At 39.3% G+C, this 20,957-nt stretch overlaps 1 protein-coding gene across 1 annotated transcript; it reads right to left on the bottom strand.

Annotated features, from left to right (window-relative positions):
• Positions 1 to 4,378: 4,378 nt before the first annotated feature.
• Positions 4,379 to 19,099, bottom strand: LOC149023111 (UPF0481 protein At3g47200-like). Its single transcript, XM_089147771.1, has 3 exons — positions 18,899 to 19,099; positions 5,327 to 5,707; positions 4,379 to 5,281 (listed from the first exon to the last, which is right to left on the bottom strand). Exons 1-3 carry the CDS (start codon positions 19,097 to 19,099, stop codon positions 4,379 to 4,381), a joined length of 1,485 nt encoding a protein of 494 aa, XP_089003897.1.
• Positions 19,100 to 20,957: the final 1,858 nt, after the last annotated feature.

Raw genomic sequence — 20,957 nt, forward strand, 5'->3', positions numbered from 1 at the left:
AAACGTAACGGTCCAATCAAATTGCCATATGGAGGTAAGAACTTAAAAACTTAGAACTTAGTACTTGCTTTTTATTTGTGAAAGAATTTAGCTAACCATCAATACAAATTATTGCAGATAAAATACTTTAGAGATGCACTTGGGGACCTTTGGTTCAGTTCTGCTATTCAAAACCGACAAAATTATGATCCGGGTTAGATGCATGATTACATTTACATTACATTTTACATATAAGTGATACAAGTAGGATTTTTGTTAAGAATTAAAGTATTAACTTGCATTATTTGTGATAATGCAGGTGAGTGGTGGATTCTATATGGGGGCGATGCGAGAGAACCTCCGAAGAGTGGCGGTGCGGATCCTCTCCCATACTTGCTCGCCTCTCGGGTGTGAGAGGAATTGGAGTACTTTTGGGATGATTCACTCGCGAGAGGAGGAATAGGCTGGGAAGTCAACGCTCTGAATGACCTTGTGTTTTGTCACTACAACATGAGGCTAAAATTAGAGAACACCCGTTTAAATACTAACAATGGGCAAGACAAGGACATCCAGCTCGATGATATCTTCGAGCTCACTGCAGATGACCAACATCCACTCACGGATTGGTTGTTGGATAGGGGCGAGCAGTGTTAGACCAGCCTGGAGGTAGGGCGGACCCAATCATTGCTCAAGCTGCGGGAGTTAATATAAATGAGTACATGGCTTCTCAAGAGGGGCAGGCACATCGGGCGGCTGCCGCCACGGCGGATGAGGATTGGATGGTGCTTGCTGGCACTCAAGATGATGATCCGGATGACACCCTTGCTCCCGGTCCCAGTCATACTCGGAGGGATGATGATGACGACGGTGGTGGTGGTGGTGGTGGTGGTAGTGGTGGTGGAGGAGTACGGGAACGATATCATGTTCCATTATCGGAGGCACGGGATCCCCCCCGAGAGATACACTTTGGAGAGACTCAATACACACATGCCACCCGGGATGACGATCATGGTGGTGAGCTTCATCGAGGTCGTCCTACGAGTTACAATCGGCCGGGGAGGGGGAGTTTCGGGGGGGGGAGCAGCGGCATATGCATGGCCACCATGGGTATGGGTCGTAAGGCTATGGTTATAGTGATGATACTCGATCATATGGCTCATACGGCCATTTTGATCCGATGGACGAGTTGTCGGGAGTGATGGGGTCCATGACCTTGGAGGAGTCCTGTAGGCTCCACACCTTATGGCTATGGTGTCCCTTACGCTTATGGACACGATGATATGTCGTCTAGGAGTTCGCACTATGGATATAATGATGGATCTTCCATGAGCTTGGCATCGCGGGAAGGCGGTACATATGGTGGTTGGGGTAATGATGTTTGGGGTTATCGGCATCGGGGTGTCCCGCTTATGCCTCCATTTGGCTCCATGAGAACTGCTATGTTGGAGGCAACATACGAGATATCCTTTCGATGCTACGATGTCAATTGAAGACCTCCGTTCACGTTACCCCCACGAGGGGAGTAGTTTTACCGTCATGGATGATGAAAACTACGAGAGGCACTGGTTTCCTTGTATGTCAACAACCATCAGCATGACATGTCTTGGAATGACTTCAAGAAAATAATGGAGCGGAAGTTTAATGTTGTAGCCTATGGGCCTTGTACCCAACTATCAACGGAGACAGATTTGGAAGACATGGATCCACCAAGGCATAGTACTTGGTATTGAGTAGTTGTATTTGTATTATTATATACTTGTATTTTTCTTACTAATATAATAGTTTTGTGCTTATTTATGTTAGTTTAATTGTTTAAAATAAGGTTGTAAAATTACGGTTTACCGGTATATACGATCGATTATATGCCGATCCATAACACCAATTTAAGTGAGTTTTTAAGCAAAACCAACCATTCCATTGTGTTTATTGGCATCAAATTAGGCTACCCACCAAATTTCAACTCATTTGGACCAAAAAAACCCATCGAAACATTATGGCGAAATATAGGGCGGGGGGGGGGAAAAAAAAGAAAAATGGGGGGAGGGTTATTTGTTCGGGGGGCGGCTGGGGGGGGGGGGGGGGGAGGAGGCTGAATTATTTTTCGCTCTCTTTTTTTTTTTTTGGGATTACCAATATTGGTAAAAAAATAAAAATTATTTTATTTTTAAAAATCAATACACCCCCCCCCCGCCCCCGATGGGGGGGGGGGGGTTAAATAGAATTAAAAAAAAAAAAAAAAAAAAAAAAAAAAAAAAAAAAAAAATAAAAAATACTTTCCCTCTTTTCCCCTCCCAGGGAGGACGGGGGGGAGAGGGAGGGGGGGGGGGTGGGGGGGGAAAACCCCACAACAAGACCGAAAAAAAAGGAAGGGTTGGGTTGGTGCATGACAATTGAAGGAGATGAAGGCAACCTATGAAAAAAGTGATGTCCTACCAAAAGCTGACCCACTTTTGAATGAAAATAATAGAGTACCCATGGCTAAAGTTGTTATTAATGTTAGCTTTTGGAACCATTACACCCATTTTCTACAAGAAGTCATAGATGTAGAACCCCTCTTTATTGGGTTTTTAAGGGACTTATCAATTGCATGAAGGGCGCAGAAACAATACAATACCAAATAAGCCATTACCCCTCAAGATAAAAACTCTACAACGCAGCAATAAGCAATAGGGATGGGTTCCTTTTTTTTTTTTTTCCCCCACCACTACTCTATTTCCTAACTTTGAACCCCCATATTTATGTATTTCATCCTATAAAATCTCCGACGAGTCATAAACCCAAATTGCTTCTGTACAACATCACGAAGAACAGGTCTAGCATTGGTAACGTTAGTAACAGCAAAAACAAAACCCTTACCAATGCCTCCGCCAATCTTGGGAGTGCCGGTGGCATTAACTAATGGCATTCTGATCTTCTCTCGGTAGTCCGGTAAATGGGCGGTAAAGAGGAGAGAGAATGGTTAAGGGTCAAGGATAATTTTAAGAGCAAAAAAAAATAAAAAAAAATATTAACAGAGGAGGTCTTTTGCAGGGTGAAAGTGAAAGTTTCTACTTGCCGATCCTATTCAAAGATGGTTGCCAAGGCCCGATGAATGATGATCTGAGTCGTCCTCAAGTATAAAGCATACATCTAGCTATCACCATAACCATGACAAACTCATCTTTTCCAAGGCCAATGGTTTTAGAGTAACCTTTATGTGCCTTTGAATCCATTGAACAAGCCAACTATTGACAGTGAGTGATTGAAAAAGCAAAATTTTACATATTAGAAACTTGAATTAGGGGTTGCATTGAGTTTGAGAAGGAGAGAGAGAGAGAGAACAACAAGGTTTTCGTGGTTCTGTTGAATAATGTAACTTATACGTCCATAGGAGAGTTGAGATAATTTCCACTAGTTTTGAAATGATTCATTACTTGCTCTTTATAGAGAACTCAGCAAGCTCAGAGTCCTTATTCTTCAGTCGTCTAGGACTTAGATAGTTGTGATCTTGTGGAGTCCCAATATTACAAGTCTTGTAGAGTTTGGATTTACATGAAACACTGGATAAAAGTTGAGATTACATAAAATACTAGATAAGATTTTGGCCAGGGTTTTACAATAATCATTATTAGGTTCAAACATTTCCAGTGCTGCGGATATGATGGAGTCCTTATCATCTTCATGTGCTGCAGATATCATAGAGTCCTTATCATTTTCATGTGCTTCAGAGGTGGCGGCGGCTAGGGTTTTACCGGCTGCATGCTTCTACTAGGAGACCCTAGCCATATATGCTTGAGGAGAATTGGCGGCTAGGGTTTGGGCTGAATTTTCAAAAATGTCCTCAATACTACATGACTGAGTTGGGCAGCCACAACTACTGCCTCAACCTAGACAAGAGAGGAATCACATATGAATATTGCAATTACATGGAAGAGTGATCCCAATCTAGAGCTAGAGTATGAACAGATGGATGTAAGCTTAATTAGTAATCACATAAACCTAGACTTAAGTAAAGCCAAACACTCAACCCAACCATTCATGAGCTCTCAATTAGTTCTTTTTCCTGGCATTATTTGTAAATAAAGGAAGGATCAGAGAGGGTTTCTTTTTCATGTGTGTCCACTACTGTACTTGAGTCACAAAATGCAAGGAAGCGAAACCAACCGAACGTTGGACAACATTTCATGTCCATAACAATCCAGGGATATTAATCAGAGAATTTTTTTTTTTTTTTTTTTTTTTTTTTTTTTGGGTGGGGATGGGTTAAAAAAGAGGTTCATGTCACCACTACAGTAACTCAATTACAAAACAAATGGAAGAAAAACAAGGGAATATGACAACTGCAAGGCTGCAACACATCATGGCCATGACGATCTAGGAATGCACAAAGAGATACATGACATAGAGTTTTGAGTATATTTTACTTTATAGATTGGAAGAGAGAACAAATAGTCTGTATAACGGTCAAGATGATGACGAATGCTGCAGCAGCTACTGAAAATCCTGCCCATGGCGAGTTGAAATAGGTTTGCCTCAAATTTGCCATCCTTTTATTCCATGATTTACTATAACATTCATTCAGATCCTTGGTTACACCGGTGAAGTAAGGGTTCCCGACAACAACATGTTTGACAATGTTGTTAAATAAGGTTGTTACATCTTCTGGGCTGCCAAGCCTGTTTATAATAATTCCTTTCTCCGTCAGCAGTGTGACGTCATTAGCAGTGTCAACGAGGTCATCCATGAAGGCTGCATACGCTGTGAAGTAACGATCGGTGTAGGGTTTATCTTGCTCAAAAGCAATAAGGTTTCTAAAGACGACTTCTATCTCATCATGGATCTTGAGAGTTGGGATTGTCAATACTCCCTTTCTCATGTCGAAGTCTATGTCAAATAAAGAAGCATTCTCCTTCTTCGAAACTTGACACCCAGCACTCTTAAGTTCTGAGGCATTATAAGGAAGCCGCACATACTTTTCATTAGATGGTATCACCCTAGGAGATGATGGCATGAGAATACATCTTAAAAGATCAAGAAAATGCTTTGCTCCTCCCTTTGCCTGTAGTAATGATTCAAATTCTTGAACACTTGAAAAGGTTGGGCCATTTTGCGCTTTTGCTATTGGGCTTATGAGAAGCCAATATACATACCAACTGAATGAGAAGTACTCGTCATAGGGATCAACTATTAGGGCAAATAAATGCTCAAGAACAAACAAAGGAAGCTGATTTTCAAGCTTAATCATATCAATTCCAATTTCAACACACCATGACTCATTATATACAAAATGATCCTCCTTAATTTTTTTGGTAAAAGAATCATCCTTCTTACTTGAGTTGCTTGACTTACTTATAAAATCTCTAATCACCTCAAGGAACTCAAGTATAAAGCAGCTATCTATCACCATCATCTTGAAAAACTCACTTTTTCTTAAGCTCATGGTATCTGAATAATATCTGCGAGCTTCTTCCTCCAAACCACTCAGAGCCTTGACACAAAACTCTAAAGTTTTTCCAGACCGATCTAGAAGCCGATACAGATAGTACAATTTATGCGTTTCCATGATTCGTAAGTGTTCGTCATTATGGTGCAAAGGACCAATTGAGGCCGACTGAGGTGTATAGGCATCTGGCTTTTGCTTGTAAAGCCCTCTAGGAACACGGTATATAGTGTAACAAGATTGCAACGAACTGACCTCTTTTAGTTCTTCCTCGATGGACTCGATCAGTATATTGATTTCATCGTTGTTCTGTCGGCAATCATGATATCATTTATAACTCAAAAGTTTTTTCTTCATAAATGTTTTAGAATCACTAAGGGCCTGTTTGGTTACATGAGTTTGGAGATTTCAAATATCTAGAGATTTCAAATCTATAGATTTCAAATCTATGGAGTTATAATTTATAAAATTAATGTTTGGTTGTAGAATGAAATATGTGGATTTATCCTAAAAAATTATTTGATCGACCTGATTTTTGTGAATGTGCAAATGTATAGCTTTTTTGAAATCTCTGGATTTCACCCCTTACCCATAAATCTACAGATTCACGTTTTTAGTGTAAAAGGTAAATCTCTAGATTTCATGAATCTAGAGATTTTTACAACCAAACAGGTATAATTCTTAGATTCATGAATCCAGAGATTTGAAATCTCTAGATTCATGTAACCAAACAGGCCCTAAAATAATCAGCAATACTAGTGGCTATTGAGTGAAGCTAACTGACCTGTTCTAGTTCTTCCTCTCAGACTCAACCAGTTTCTTTATTTCGTCATTGTTGTTTATCAATGTACTAAAATCACCAGAACTTGAAGCATTTGCCATTGACTGAAGCTCCCTATTGGTCTTTCCAACTGGTAGAGGACATCAATCATACGCAATAATATAACCACAACTGGTAGCTAGATTATCAAAATAGTGTAATCAAAATAATAAGCTTACAACTGTGTAGTTCAAAATGGCTTCAACGAGAAGAAAATTTGAAAACTCACAAAACAAAAACATAGAAACAACAGCGATATCCTGAAGCACCAACTTTAACAAAACTAAAAGAAAATTTTGAAGTTCAAACCATTAAATGAGATCACTAATAAGAACCCACTTTCTAAAAGGAAGTTAGATTGACAATTAATTAGGAAATCTGATGAAAAGGAAAGTTTCTTACGTGGAACAATCACTTTCTTGCGGATAAAGAAGACCTTAAGCAAGCAAACAGCAAGAGATAATACTGAAAATTTCTTGTAACAGATAAAAGGGGACTTAGTTTAATCTTACTGACTAAAATTAATAATGGAAGAAAAGAAAAGGAGACACTAGTGAAGTTGGCTACTTCTTGACTTAAACAAGCAACTCGCAAATTTTAAAATCTCATCATCGAATACAAACTTGGCTACTTCTTGGCTCTTCCACAAGCAAGCGAGAATGGTATTGTAATGCTGGAGTTGTTTATTTGGAACCTTCCTCTTCCCTATAGCTGGATCAGTGAAGATGCATGTGCAATTAATGGAGTTTCGAATCTATTAATGGAGAAGCTAGCCGTTGACAGAGCATGAATCATTTTAAAAACAAAGTCATCTCTATGACTAAATTTAATAGTCGACTGTTGGCAAGATAAATAGGAATCTAAATTGTACCCTTGCGAAGTGTTCTTCTGTCTATTGGAGGAGACTAAGAAGTCTACTTGCCCATTTTCTCTGTCCCTCTTTTTTTTTAAATTTTTTAAAACCAATTAAATTGGGCCCCTTCTTTTCTTTATAGTGTTAGCTTTCTCCTATTTTTGTAGTACAATGGGGTTTTATTAAGCTGGGGGATTGGGATATTAATATGCCTCAGCAAGAGTCGAACCCACGACCTCTTCAATAAGAGGTGTTGGTTTCACCACTAGACCAGCTATGCGTTGGCCTTTCTCCTATTTTTATTGTAACATGTTAAAGTTAGCCTGATGACGGTGTAATTTTTTTTGGGTTAATTACTTTGCCATCTGTACTATAGCTTAATTACTATTTTATTCTTATATGTTTTGAATTACTAATCCAACTTTAGACTTTACTTGTAATTAGTGTTGCCCCCTACAGTTGAACTCTGTTAGTTAAGTAATGACAAAGCAATTTTTATTTATTTTTAAATCCCAAAACAACCCTAAACTCTATTATTTATTTATTTTACTTATTTACACTTTATATTAAATTACATTATTGCTTTAATAATTAAGAAAAAATTAATCCTAATTTGGTAGCTCCTTATTTTTTAGCTTTTTTATATGTTTCAGTTTTTTCTATTTGCATTTAAATTTGATGCTATTAATTTTAAGAAGTTCCTACTTCTAATAGGTTTTCATTTATTCACTATCTAATTTGGCATTATCAAATTTTAGAAAGTTCCTTTTCGTAGCAAAAAAATAATAATTTAGGTATTCTTTTTTCGGAATTCAAAATAATAAGAATGCAACTCTAAAATTGGTACTTGGTATGGTTTTTTTTTAGGCAACAGTAATTTCATAAAGAGTCAGGTCATTTTAGTAATTAAGCTATAGTACATGGGACAACAGTAATTATCCCCCTTTTTTCCTTTTTCCTTTTGTCCCTCTTTTACCACAACCCACCAAATATGGTTTTGCGTGTTTCTTTTTTTACTTGTTCTATGTATTTCTTTTTCTTCTTCTCTCATAGGAACCTTTGTAAAAATATTTATTCAGTTCCGAATCGATGGTCAAACCCATTAACCAACTGAATCAATTAGAGGGCTCGACCACATGTTCTAGAGAAAAGACGATATGTGGTCGGGAATAAGTTGACAACGTCGGATCTAAAGGGCCTGAACTCTAGAGCACTAATAGCATAATAGGATAGGAAAGGAAATGGGGGTGAGGATTGCACCTAAACAGATTGAGACTCATGGGATCAAGCAAGCAAAGAAAACCCACCAACAAAGGAGAGTACCTGTGAAATCCCCTGGATTTATAACCCTCTAACCTATGATTTCAGGACCGAGAACTTGGGCCTCGAGTCGGCGACAAATGTGGGCCATTTGGGTCGAACCCAAAGGTTCATAAGTGGACTCAATAATGGTGGATAACCCTAGTGACGACTCGACATCTCTCCTAGAGTTTAAGAAGAGAGAGAAGATCAACCACGATGGTGTTAAAAGACGATTTTGGTGAGTCTGTAGACTGACAATGGAAAGTCCGGTTGACGAGGTAAATATACCCAAACGAAGATAATTGAAATATATTTCTTTCAAGCCATTAATCACCGGATTCGGACCTTGGTTGAGGGATCAACTGAGGGCTAGTCGATTGGACCGGTCGATCGCCCTTGACCGACCCCCCCCCAGTATCGGGGCAAAATCGGGAATTTGTGTTTAAAACCCTATTTTAAGCTCCTATTCACTCTTACACGCATTTTATAATGCTAGTGCGAGGCTAAAGCTTGAAGAGGAGGAGAAACCAAGGTGAAGCTTGATTCCCAACCACAAGGAGGCCTGCCGAGACCCGAATCCTAACGGAATCATTGGAAAAGGTGAGAATCCTTCCAACCCTCTTCTTTAAACATAAGTTCGTGGGGTTTCTTCACATTAAATGTTGGATTTCGGTAGTTGAGGCATGTTAGGTATAAGGAATGTTTGTAAATAGTTTTATTTTTTATTTCCTGTTAGTTTGTGAGTGGTTTGTGCGAATCGTTGCATACGATTTTGTGTTTTGACTCTTAAAGACGCCCACAGGCACTCGCGAGAGCCAAAATTTGCGGCTTTTTGATTGAGAATGAATTGGGTCAAATTGATGATACCTTTAGGACCCTATTACTACCAATTAGACATTCCCAAAGTTTCATTTTGATTTCAGTTCGAATCGGTGGTGAAATAATGATTTTTCGCCAAAACTAGGTTGAGAACGATGGGTTTGAAACCGAATAACATATTGGGTTTTTGTTGGATGATTTTGGATACTTTTGAAACCCAATTATGTTCTAATTGATGTCTATTGTTTCTCTTATATGATTATGATTATTTTAAGTATAACCATCAGCTCTTGTGAGCGAATTTGTGACTTTGAAGAACAAAAACCAAATCAAAAGGTGAGGAATAAACTAATCATGTCTTGTGTGTTTAATATTGTTATTCAATTTCATTGATGATATCTTGCTTTATTGATATCTATTATTATGTGATTGTGTGTGACTGCGCGAGCGGAAGGTAAGATTATGTAAATGATTATTATTCTTTCTTTTTGAACTTATATTGGTGAAATGAGAATGATACAAGAATGAATGAGAATGTATGAGAATGAATGATATTGGTTGAGATTTGATTCTCTTATTTTATTTTACCAACTGGGGTTGTGCCCATTACCCTAGTGACCTTATATGGATGTATCTAGACCTAAGTACATGAATATTAGGTGTCTAGAAGTCTTGGGCTAGATAACCCAATGACTGTTACTACCCTTCCGTTAGGGTTATTGAAGCTGATTAATCCATCATGTCAGTGGTTGGGTTCTGTGTGTCAAGTAGGCCCACTATCATCATAGTTTGATAGGGTTGCATATAATAGATAAGAGCTCCTAGACACTTAAGACCAGTAACCAACCTGTGAGAGGACATGGAGAGCATAATGTCCATTATATGTGAATGATCATTGGGTTAAGGAATGGAATCCAACAGATGCCTCCCTTTGAGGATACCATTCAAAGGTGGGAAGGTATCAAACCAAAGGGCACCAGGCATGAGGGGAGATATCTGGACCATATGTAACACGAGATCGTATGACTTTGCATTGGGCCTAGGTTTATCCTTGACATGCACCAAAATCTCATATCAAACGGTGAGGTGAGAGATTGGGGACTTATACCCCAACCATGGCTTGACGTGTGAAATACCGCCTAACCCTAATCCGAAAATCCATAGTATAGATCCGATGACCCTGTTTGTGTTCGAAAAAGAAGTGACTTAAATGAAGTTTGACTTGGAAGTTGGACCTTAAGTACAATGTTGATATCTTTGGAAGGTCCTAGGAAGTCAGGGAAGACACTTCCTTAAGTTGGTTGAGGACCCAAGTGTTGGTTTTTGACCTCTAAGATCCAAAATTCAGCAACTTTCAAAGGGAGAACCCTTTGCTCAATCCTTCTTGGTCGATACCATCGACCAAACCCATCAACCAAAGCAGTCTCTCAAAAGAATTGTTCTAATGTTGGAAGTTTTAGGTTTTAGATTTCTATTTATATATAACCTAAATCTAAACCTAAACACTTTGCCTCTTAACTTTTGGAGAACGTGGAAAGAACCCTAGAGCCTCCTCCTCAAGCCAAGGAAGATCCCCAATCATCCAAGCAAAGTTCCTCCATTGATCTTTTTCTACAAGGTTAGTATACAATCTCATACTTCTTTGATCCATTCTCTCCATTGTATCTATTGTTTGTTTTGATTGTGAGGAAGGTATTACACTACTGTAATGACCCAACCTCTGAACTTCTTAGTCTTAGAGTGAATCCCCATTCACTCTATGTTTTCCTTGAAGCCATATGGTGTGTTTTCTATGTTTTGATCTAGCATGAGACCATGATTACTCTTCCTGTAGTTTTTATTCTAAATATGTTAGATATGTTCCTTAGTAGTTTTTTATGTATGATCTACTGTTCTCTTAACTTTTGAATGCGTCTCCTTTCATTCTAGCCTTTCTGTGAGAATTCGTGGTTTAAGCCTATTAGGTGATTTGTTGGAATTCTATTCTAATGGCCTTATTGGATGTTTAGGTCATCATAGATAGTCTTAGTATGTTATTTTAGAATTTTCCTATTAATTTCGGAGTGTTTCGATGTGTATCGAAGAGTTGCCAACCAAAGTTGGGAGTTTCTGTCCGTACACAGAATGCTTGGTCGATCCCCCTTGGTCGATACCATTGACCAAGGGTGTTGCTGACAGCAACTTTGCTCTATTTGTCTCCATTTCATCTCTGATCATTAGAGTTTGCTCCTTATGTTTTATACATGTTTGTTTAGGATTGTTTAGGTGATTTTGGACTTGCTCTTTGATCTCTCATTTGAAGGTTACGAAGTTGGATACAAGGTGAGTATGTTCACTCACAATTTACATACTTGCATTCTATACTTTGTTAGATTGTGTTTACTCATGATAGCTACTGTTTGGTATTCTTTTCTATATTGTTTCAGTTCTGTTATTATAGTAGGATATTCATAGTGACTTACATACTGGAATTGATTATGAATGATGGAATTGTGAATTGGACTTGGTTATGATATGTATGGAATCATGATGTGATGTGATTTGCCTAGGTTGTGGTTGTGGTTGTGGAATGGGAAATGCCCTTTTGGCGTTTCTTTCATTGGACACCAGTGGAGGTGGAATGGGATGCATTCCTATGGTGCCTTTTGGTGTTTTCCTTGAGTATTGATTGGCATACCTAAGTTTGGTTTAAAAGTGTTTGGCTAGGGAAACCTTGTCATATCTAACCCTATCGGAAGCAGTAGTGAGACCAAGTGACCCATGGCAGCAATGGGGATTCGTGGGCGCTCAAGACCGGTAACCAAACTGTCACATCCACCCAGCCGGTACCCTACCTGGCATACTCGAGTGTGTGATCCACAGCCCCGAAGATCAAGTATCGAAGAAATCATTCCCACATATACAATAACATAATCATGAACGAGACCTAATCAATGTAACATTATATAAACAAAGAGATCGAGATAAGAAGAAAAGAATGACACTATAATCAGAGTGTGAAAAGAATGATACCAATATAATAATCAAAATGTAGAGTGTGGGGAAAGTCACTCCACAACTATAGCAGAAAAGTAGATCGAAAGTCAAAACTAAGCTATTACATCAAGGAGACAAAACTAGAAGAAAGAAGAAGATTGTTCTATCAACTAAACTAAGGTCTCTTCCATCATATAAAGAATGTCTCATAAGCATAGACTTTAGAAATCAAGCATAGCCGCTTCCACTCCAAGACAGGGCTAATCCTGGTACGCAGCATGATCACACAAGGAATCTTCACTGTAATATTTGTAACCACTAGCACCTTGAGAGTAGTATGCATCATCGGCTTGTGCTTCGTAGTACTAGCCATCATATTCGTCAATACCTGTAGAATAGTCTAACAAAGATATTTGCACAAAAAGGAGTGAGTTCAAAAGAACTCAGCAAGGCAAGTTATATCCATAGCAACTTAGTAAAACATAATAACACAATATAACATGATGCAAAATGAAATGAGACAGACAATGCATGTATGAATCTAACTTTATGTATGCTGGTCTCAATTGGAAGACATGCTTTAAGTCATAGCACCATACTTCTTTGGGTAGGTATCAAATCACTCTCCCTCAATCATTCTGGTATCTTGGGTTTTTTTGTGGTAATTGGGTCTTGTACCCCTCAAGACATTCCTTGGCTGGGGTTTAGGTCACCACTCTCTCACATCACCATTGGTCTAAGTATTGGCGCATGTCAAGGTAAAGCCTAGCCAAATGCAAGTCATCCACTTGGTTATATCAACTTAGGGTTGGATACTTCCATTCCTCGCCTTGGGCGATCCTTTCCGATACCTTCCCCCCTAGAATCATCGTATCCTATGGCTACAACCAACTCGAAATACGGACTCATCAATCCTATTGGTCATCCACAAATAGTAAATGGGAAGCTCTCATGTCCTCTCACGGATCTAACTCACCGTCTTGAGCGCCCATGAGCCCAAGTCTACTACTTGCGACCCTACCAATAAATGACCCCCACAATGTGATCCATGTCATCTCACGGGTTGGTTACCAGTCTTGAGCGCCCATAAACCCACATTGCTACCACGAGTTGCTTGGTCTTAATACCCTTCCGAATCAGGTCTGATATAACAGGAACATCCTAGCCAAACACCACAAGACAAGCCCTAGGTATGACAACAAATAATCAGGGAAAGCGTCAAAGGGCACCATAGGAAATGTCCCATACCACTTCCACTAATGTCCAAGGATAGAAATGTCAAAAGGACATTCCCCAATCCCAAATCATACCTAATCAATCACAATCCCAATTCAGTCATAAAATATACAACTGATATCTCATCATATAGAAGAATACATAAAGACATGATCAATTGAATAAGTAACATACATGAACAAGTATTCATATGTGATCAAGAAATAAAAGAAACACATGAGTAAGGTCCTACTGTACTTATAGCAGTAACATCATCATTAGAAAATGCAATAACAGTAGCAAATCCATGAGTTTCCCAAATTTGAAACTATGATTCATGCAATCTAAGTTAATATGGAAACAATTGTCCTTACGTTAATTAGCTTCTATGAAAATCCGGAGATCAAAAGGAAAGGTTCCAAAGTTATCAAATAAACCCTAAACAAGCATCAATACATCATAAGGAAAAAGACCTAGAAGATTAGATGCCCAATGGATCAAATCAGAAGAAAAACAAAGCTACTGTTAGCCTTGGTCGATTGGGTGGTAGCTTGGTCCAATCGACCATGTGAACAGTACGCAACAAAATTCAGAATTTTGATCCGAAACTCATCTTCCGGGATTCAAAACACTCCGAAATTTCAAAGGAACATTAGGAACAGTAATATAAGACTAACTAGCAGATCAGACATCAAACAATGATCAAAATCAATACTTACTAATTGGATAAAAACATAGTTTTTTATGAAATCAAGAGAGGAACTAGAGATGATAAGATTTCATTCTAGTAGAACATAAACAGTAGATCACACATGAGTCTATCATGAAAACAGATCTAACATGCTAGAGAAATCAAATTAAAGGAATGATCATGGCTTCATGAAGAAATCATTAGAATCATGGCTATGATCAAGTATGAAGACCATAGCACTATTGGAATGAATGGAGATTCATTCTCAACATAGAGATTGTAGAAGAGGTATTTGCAAGGATGCAATACCTTCTTCATAATCACAGTATAGAAATTAGATCATGCAAGAGTAAATCAATAACAAGTATGAGAGATTACTAACCTTGATTGAGGAATAAGAGATGAAAACTTGTGAACTTGCAAGTAGATCTTCTTCAACACCAAGAGAGGCTTTGAGAGGGGTTCTCCACGTTCTCTAAGGGTTTTAGAAACAAAAGAGGCTAAGAAACACATAGTTCTAATATATAGAGCACCAAAAGACCTAAATAGAGCATCTTCAAAGATTGGGTCCCTATTGGTCGATTGGCCCAGTCAACCAAGCATGACAGCAAGGACTAAACAGGGATATCAAGGTCCAAACCTCTTCCAAATCCAATGGGCTTCTCTCAACTCAACATGACTTACCTAGTATAGAGGAATGCCTTCAAATCATGTCAAACTAGGCTTTAGGTTCATCAACTAAGCTCATCTTTATCAAGGTGCAATTTCATTTCCAATCCTGCCAAAGCTTCCAAGTATGGAACACCATCATCAACTTCCATGGGTTCTAGGTCAAACACCATGTCTTCCACTAAGATGGCCCATAGTTGTCTTCTTCCTTCACTTCGGGTCTTTAGACCTACAAACAACAAGGTTTTTGAGTCAAAGTTAGGGCTGGATTTCACACAAACCGTGAGACGACATAAATCACATTGTGGGAACCATTCATTGGTAGGGTTGCATGTAATAAACTTGGGCTCATGGGCTCTCAAGAGTGCGGGAAGCATGAGAGGACACGAGAGCTTCCCATTTATTATGTGTGTGAATGACCAATATGGTTAAGAGTCTATGTAGCCGGGAAGAAGATGGTGACTTTAAGGGGAAAGATACTAGAAAGGATCACAGGAAGCGAGGAATGGACGTATATAACCCTAAAGTAGTTGTGACTTAGTAGATGACTTGCATTGGGCTAAGTTTAACCCTGACATGTTCCAATACTCATACCAATGGTGGTGAGCGATAATGTTGACCTAAATCCCAACCATGAAATGTCCGGGAAGGATGCCTTGACCCAATTATGCCGGAGAACCCAAAAGATCGGGAAGGTTGAGGGAAGAGTGATTTGAGACCTACCCAGAGGAGTATGGTGATTTATCTTAATGCATGTCTTATGAAACCCAGCCCTAACCTTGACCCGGAAACCCTGTTGTTTGTAGGTTCAACAACCCGAAGTAAGGCAAGAAGTCAACTATGGGCCACCTCAAAGGAAGACTTGGTGTTTGGCTTAGAATCCATGAGAGTTTTTGACAGTGTTCCATTTATGGAAACTTGTTTAGGACTGAAAAGGAAACTGCACCCTGATGAAGATGGAATTAGTTGATGCACTTGGAGTACTCTCTAACCTGGTTCGAAGGCATTTCTACATACTAGGTAAGCCACTTGGTGTGTGTGCAAAACCCCTTCAAGTTTGGATTTGATCTGAGCCTTCATTTCCCTATTTTGGACTTGTTGTTCTGTTTGGTCGACTGCTTGGTCGACTGGGCCAATCGACCAATCAATCGACCAATGGGATCTGTTTTGCTGAATTAGGTCTTGGCTTCTCTATTTAAGCCCAACTTCGAGTCTAATTCGTCTTTTGTACCTCCAAACTTCCTGGAACGAACCAGAGCTCTCCTCAAGTCATCTCCTCTGCATCCTTGGTGATTTTCTTGTCAAATCTTCGTCAAATCTCTTGCATTTACATCAAAAGGTATGTGATCATCCTCCTTTATTCTCTATCTTTCATTCTCTATAGTTTTTCTTTCCTTTTCTGTTTGAGAACAGTAGAGTTGATGTTGCATCTCTGTTGCAACCATCACTCTACTCATCTCCTCTCTTTTCCTAAGGATTTAAAGCTTGATGGATGATCTTCATCAAGCTCATCACTCGTTTTTGAAGGAAACCATGTATTCATCTTCTTTCCTTTTTTAGATTCAATGTTCTTCAATCTTAGATCTGTTTTTCTAGAAGATCTATGCATGTTTTTCATGAATTCTTTATCAGATTAGTAATCCATCATTCCATAGTTTCTCGTCCATGAATTTGCCATGATTTCTCCAAGAACCTTGATTAACTTATTTATGGTAAGTTTTTGTTTCCTATTTTGTGACTTGAAGACTTGATGTCATTAGGGTTTTGAAGTCCTCTATAGATCAACACACTATCACTGCATATTCCCTCTTGTTTGGTGTCCTTTTGAATCACGAAATTTGGATTTTGAATCAAAAATCTCTGATTTTGTCTATCACTGACTTTGTTGGTCGACTGCTTGGTCGACTGAGTCAGTAGACCAATCAATCGACCAATGAGGACAGTAACCTCATATTTGGTCTGTTTTGGATGATTTGATCTCTTACCTTCTAGGTTTCTTTTCTAATATGATATATATACTTGTTTAGGACCTTCTTGCCAAGTTTGGGAAGATTCACCTTGATCTTTAGAGATTCTCTTCAAGTTATATAAGGTAAGGATAGTTATTTCCTTAATTACATAGACTGCATGATTTAGTTTCTATATTTGAACCTCACTGATTTATTTTCATAAATAGATATCTATATTGATGTACTATTGATGCAACTACTCTAATTACAGTAGCATTATTTGTTTATGCTAATTAGTTCATATATGATTTATTTGCCAATTATATACATGTTGGATCATGTTATTGATTTCTTTCCATATGGGGAGTTACTATATTTGTGATATGATTGATTCATGGTTGAGAATGATTAGGTATGGTTTGGAAAGGGGAGGTGTCCTTTTGACACTTCTGTCCTTGGACACCTACGGGAATATTATGGGATGTTTCCGGAGATGCCCTTTGGCACCTTCCTAAACTGTTGGTTGACATACCTAGGGCTGTCTAGTAGTGTTTGGCTAGGATGTCCCGTTATATTAGACCCTAATCGGAGGGGTATTGAGACCGAACGACGCGTGGTAGCAATGGGGATTCATGGGCACTCAAGACCGGTAACCAACCCGTGAGAGGACAGGAATCACATTGCGGGGGCCATTCATTGGTAGGGTTGCATATGGATAGACTTGGGGTCATGGGCGCTCAAGACCGGTAACCAACCCGTGAGGGGACATGAGACATTCCCGTTTACCATATGTGGATAACCAATAGGGTTGATGAGTCCGTAGTCAGGGACTATGAGGACTCTAGTGTGAAGGATACCGAAAAGGATCGCCATGGGCGAGGAATGGACGTATCTGGATCTGAGTTGATGTAACTAAGTAGAAGACTCACATTTGGCTAGGCTTTAACCTTGACATGCGCCAATACTTAGACCAATGGGGATGTGAGAGAGCGGTGACCTAAACCCCAGCCATGGAATGTCCCGAGGGATGCCGGACCCACTACCAAACGGCGTTGTGTGATGGACCTTCCCAAAGAAGTACGGTGTTATGACTTAAAGCATGTCTGCCAATAGAGACCAGCATACATAGAGTTAGAATCATAATGCATCATATGTTTCATGTCACATTGCATCTTACTTTGTTTTGAAATCCTGCCATTTATGTTATTATGGATTAACTGCCTTACTGGGTTTCTTTTGAAACTCACTCCTTTTGTGCTATGTATTGTTAGATTTCCTTACAGGCTCTGAGTATCATGACTGCTCGTATGAAGAAGCGCAGGGAGAAGAGACATACCTCTAGGAAGGTGATTGCGGTTATGACGATCACATTGAAGATTCCGCGGGTGGTTATGCTACATACGATGCTTAGTCCGTCGATAGAGTGGAAGCGCCCTTGTGCCATTTTTTCGATTTATACTTATAGAGATGTTCTCTATAAGATTGAGAACGATTTAGTTACTCATTGTACTTGTTATTGGGATTAATTTTTTATCTCTTTTCTTTTTCTTTCTGAACTACTATTTCGTTGTTGGTAGAGTGAGATTTCCGCCTCACTTTACTTTATGATTTTGACATTATTGTTACTTTTCGTACTCTGATGATATATGACTTTATTCCTTCCTTATTTGGATCTTCGTTTATATTTTGCACATTGATTATTTTTGTTAATGATTATGTTATTGTCTATATGGGAGGTTGATTACCTCAATACTTGATCTTCGGGGCTGTGGATCACACACTCGGGTATGCCAGGTAGGGTACCGGCTGGGTGGATGTGACAGAGTGGTATCAGAGCCCAAAGTTCAAGGAAATCTAACCACAGAAAACAATAACAGAACATTCCTAAGTCATAGATCTGAAATGACTCATCTACTCTTAGAAGTGAATAATAGGACACTTGGATTACAAACTTAATCAATAAAGCATAACTGGACTTTTTGGAATAACATACCATAATTATACTTAAACAAATGTCACTTAATACAATAAAAGAGAAGTGCATAATACACAATAATAAAGTGAAACAAAGTGAACTTCATTAATTTCAAAAGTTTCTACAACGATTACATATAATAATGCATAAATAAAAATCCTAAAGTACAGTCTATCTAGGTGATCTGCTCTAGTCTCTGAAAGCCCTGAACTCCTCTGCTAGCTGAGTCACCTGATGCTCTATCCTCTTCTGCCTCATCTCTATGGTGCTGAACATCTCCTCCTGTCTGACTCCCATCCTCTCCAGCATGGAAGTCAACGATCTCATCTGTGCACCTATATCTGAAGCCTCTGGAATTGCATGAGACGGGCCACTTACCTTAAAGTGTGATGAAGAAGGAATCTCGTGATGCTCTGGCTCAGCCTCGTGCATCTCTGTGTCATCTCCGGCATGATCATCTCTATCAGGACCGACATCCTCTCCTCCATCATCCTCCTCCTCCCTCTCCTCCTCTGTCTTGTCGTCCTCACCCTTTGGACCAGGAGATCTCTTTGTCTGTTTCAGCTTCATCTGTCGGATGGTCCTAGTCCCGATCATATACCCCAGTGAACCAGTGTCCACCGGTGTATCCTCAAAACTCACTCCGAAGTGCCGAAAGATCAAAGTTAGAAGTCTCCCATAGCAAAGGTTCCGCATACTAGGACGCAGTACCAGATCCAGCATGACCTGATGAATGATCTAAGACAAATCAATCTGGAAGCCCATGTAAATGCGATAGATGACCAAGGCCTCCATCACTGTGACCCGATGGTGATGTCTGGCCTTCAGCATGATATTTCGGCCAACAATACGACTGATAATCCGTGTCGAATCTATCATCTGCCCGTTGTTCCGCGAAGTGTAGCATCATCGATCATCCCATAGAGCATAGCATATCTCGTGTAGCTCGTATAGCATCAAGTAGCTGTCTATCCCTGCCCCCGCAGGTATCCACGCGCACTGCCATGGATAGTAAGGTACCTATAGGATCTCAGCCAGTGCCCTCGTGGAAAAGCATATCCGTGTCTGAAGGACCCTGCTCCTGAGGACTAATCGAAGAGGATGTCTTGGACCTCTAGACACCTCTGTAGATGTAAGGTTGCTAAAGAACAACCTCACTAGCTCTGGATATATTGGCAAATCCTCAATGAAGAGATGAGTCCACTCCATAGTGTCAAATCTCTGACGAATCCTAAACACCCTCAGCTGTCGTAAGGGAAGCAAACATCCGAACTCGATACTTCAATAACTGAAGTAGGCCTCGTATAGGAACTCGGCCTATGGAGTATTGAATCTGTCTGGCCGTCGAACCTCCACTCTAGGCTGTGAAGGTACCTGACCTCTACCTTTGAGTGCCCTACCATACGACCTCATCCTCGTCCTCACCCTCCTCTGTACATAGTGTATGTCTGTGGAAAGACAAAAGACATTGCTAGTTAGTGCCATTTCAAGATTTCAGCCAAAAGGGCATTTTCGTAATTTTTTGGAAAATTTCAAATTTGGGGAAATTCGATTTGAAGATACTAGCATGTGCACAATACTTGGAATTGCATGATCATGAAGTTTATTTGAAGAAAATCGATCGAAAACTTGGTTAAAAGTTGAAAATTCAGCAAGAAGAAATTTGGGGATTTTTGCAAATTAGGGCAAAATTGAATTTTTGAAAAGTTGGAATTGGTCAAATCAAACTACATGGACATATCTACAATATGATTGCGAGCATGTAGCATTTGATTTTATGCAGAAACTCCAAGCGGTTTGTGAGGAATTAATTTTTTTTTCTAAAGTTAACAATTTCGATACGAAAACGTTGTGAAAGTGCAACAATGTGTTAGAACTTGTTGTCTATGCATGGCATTGTGTTTAAAACCTAGGGATATGTTTCTAAGTATTCCTAAACATGATTTCTAACAATGGATACAAGTAAGACATGATTTATATGGAAATACAAGTATGAGAGATTGTATTTGAAAGAAGAGATGATGGATTTACCTTGTATGAGATGAGTGTGTGATGTGGTGTAGTTGTTGAAGCACTAAATCACTCCTAGAACACTTCGAAGAACTTTAGAAATCTTTCCCCAGAGCTCCCTCACGTTTTTGAAGTGTTTAGAATGAAGTTGGAATGAGGAAATGAGGCCTAAAATACGAATTTTCGTATTCTGTGAGCATTGGTCGACTGGGCCAGTCGACCAATCAATCGACCAATGGACCCAGTGACCTCATTTTCTGTTGAATTTTTGGAAAATGTG

Source organism: Hakea prostrata, chromosome 3 (genome assembly GCF_041222555.1).
Source record: "Hakea prostrata isolate BN-2017 chromosome 3, UWA_Hpros_2, whole genome shotgun sequence".
Lineage (NCBI taxonomy): Eukaryota > Viridiplantae > Streptophyta > Magnoliopsida > Proteales > Proteaceae > Hakea > Hakea prostrata.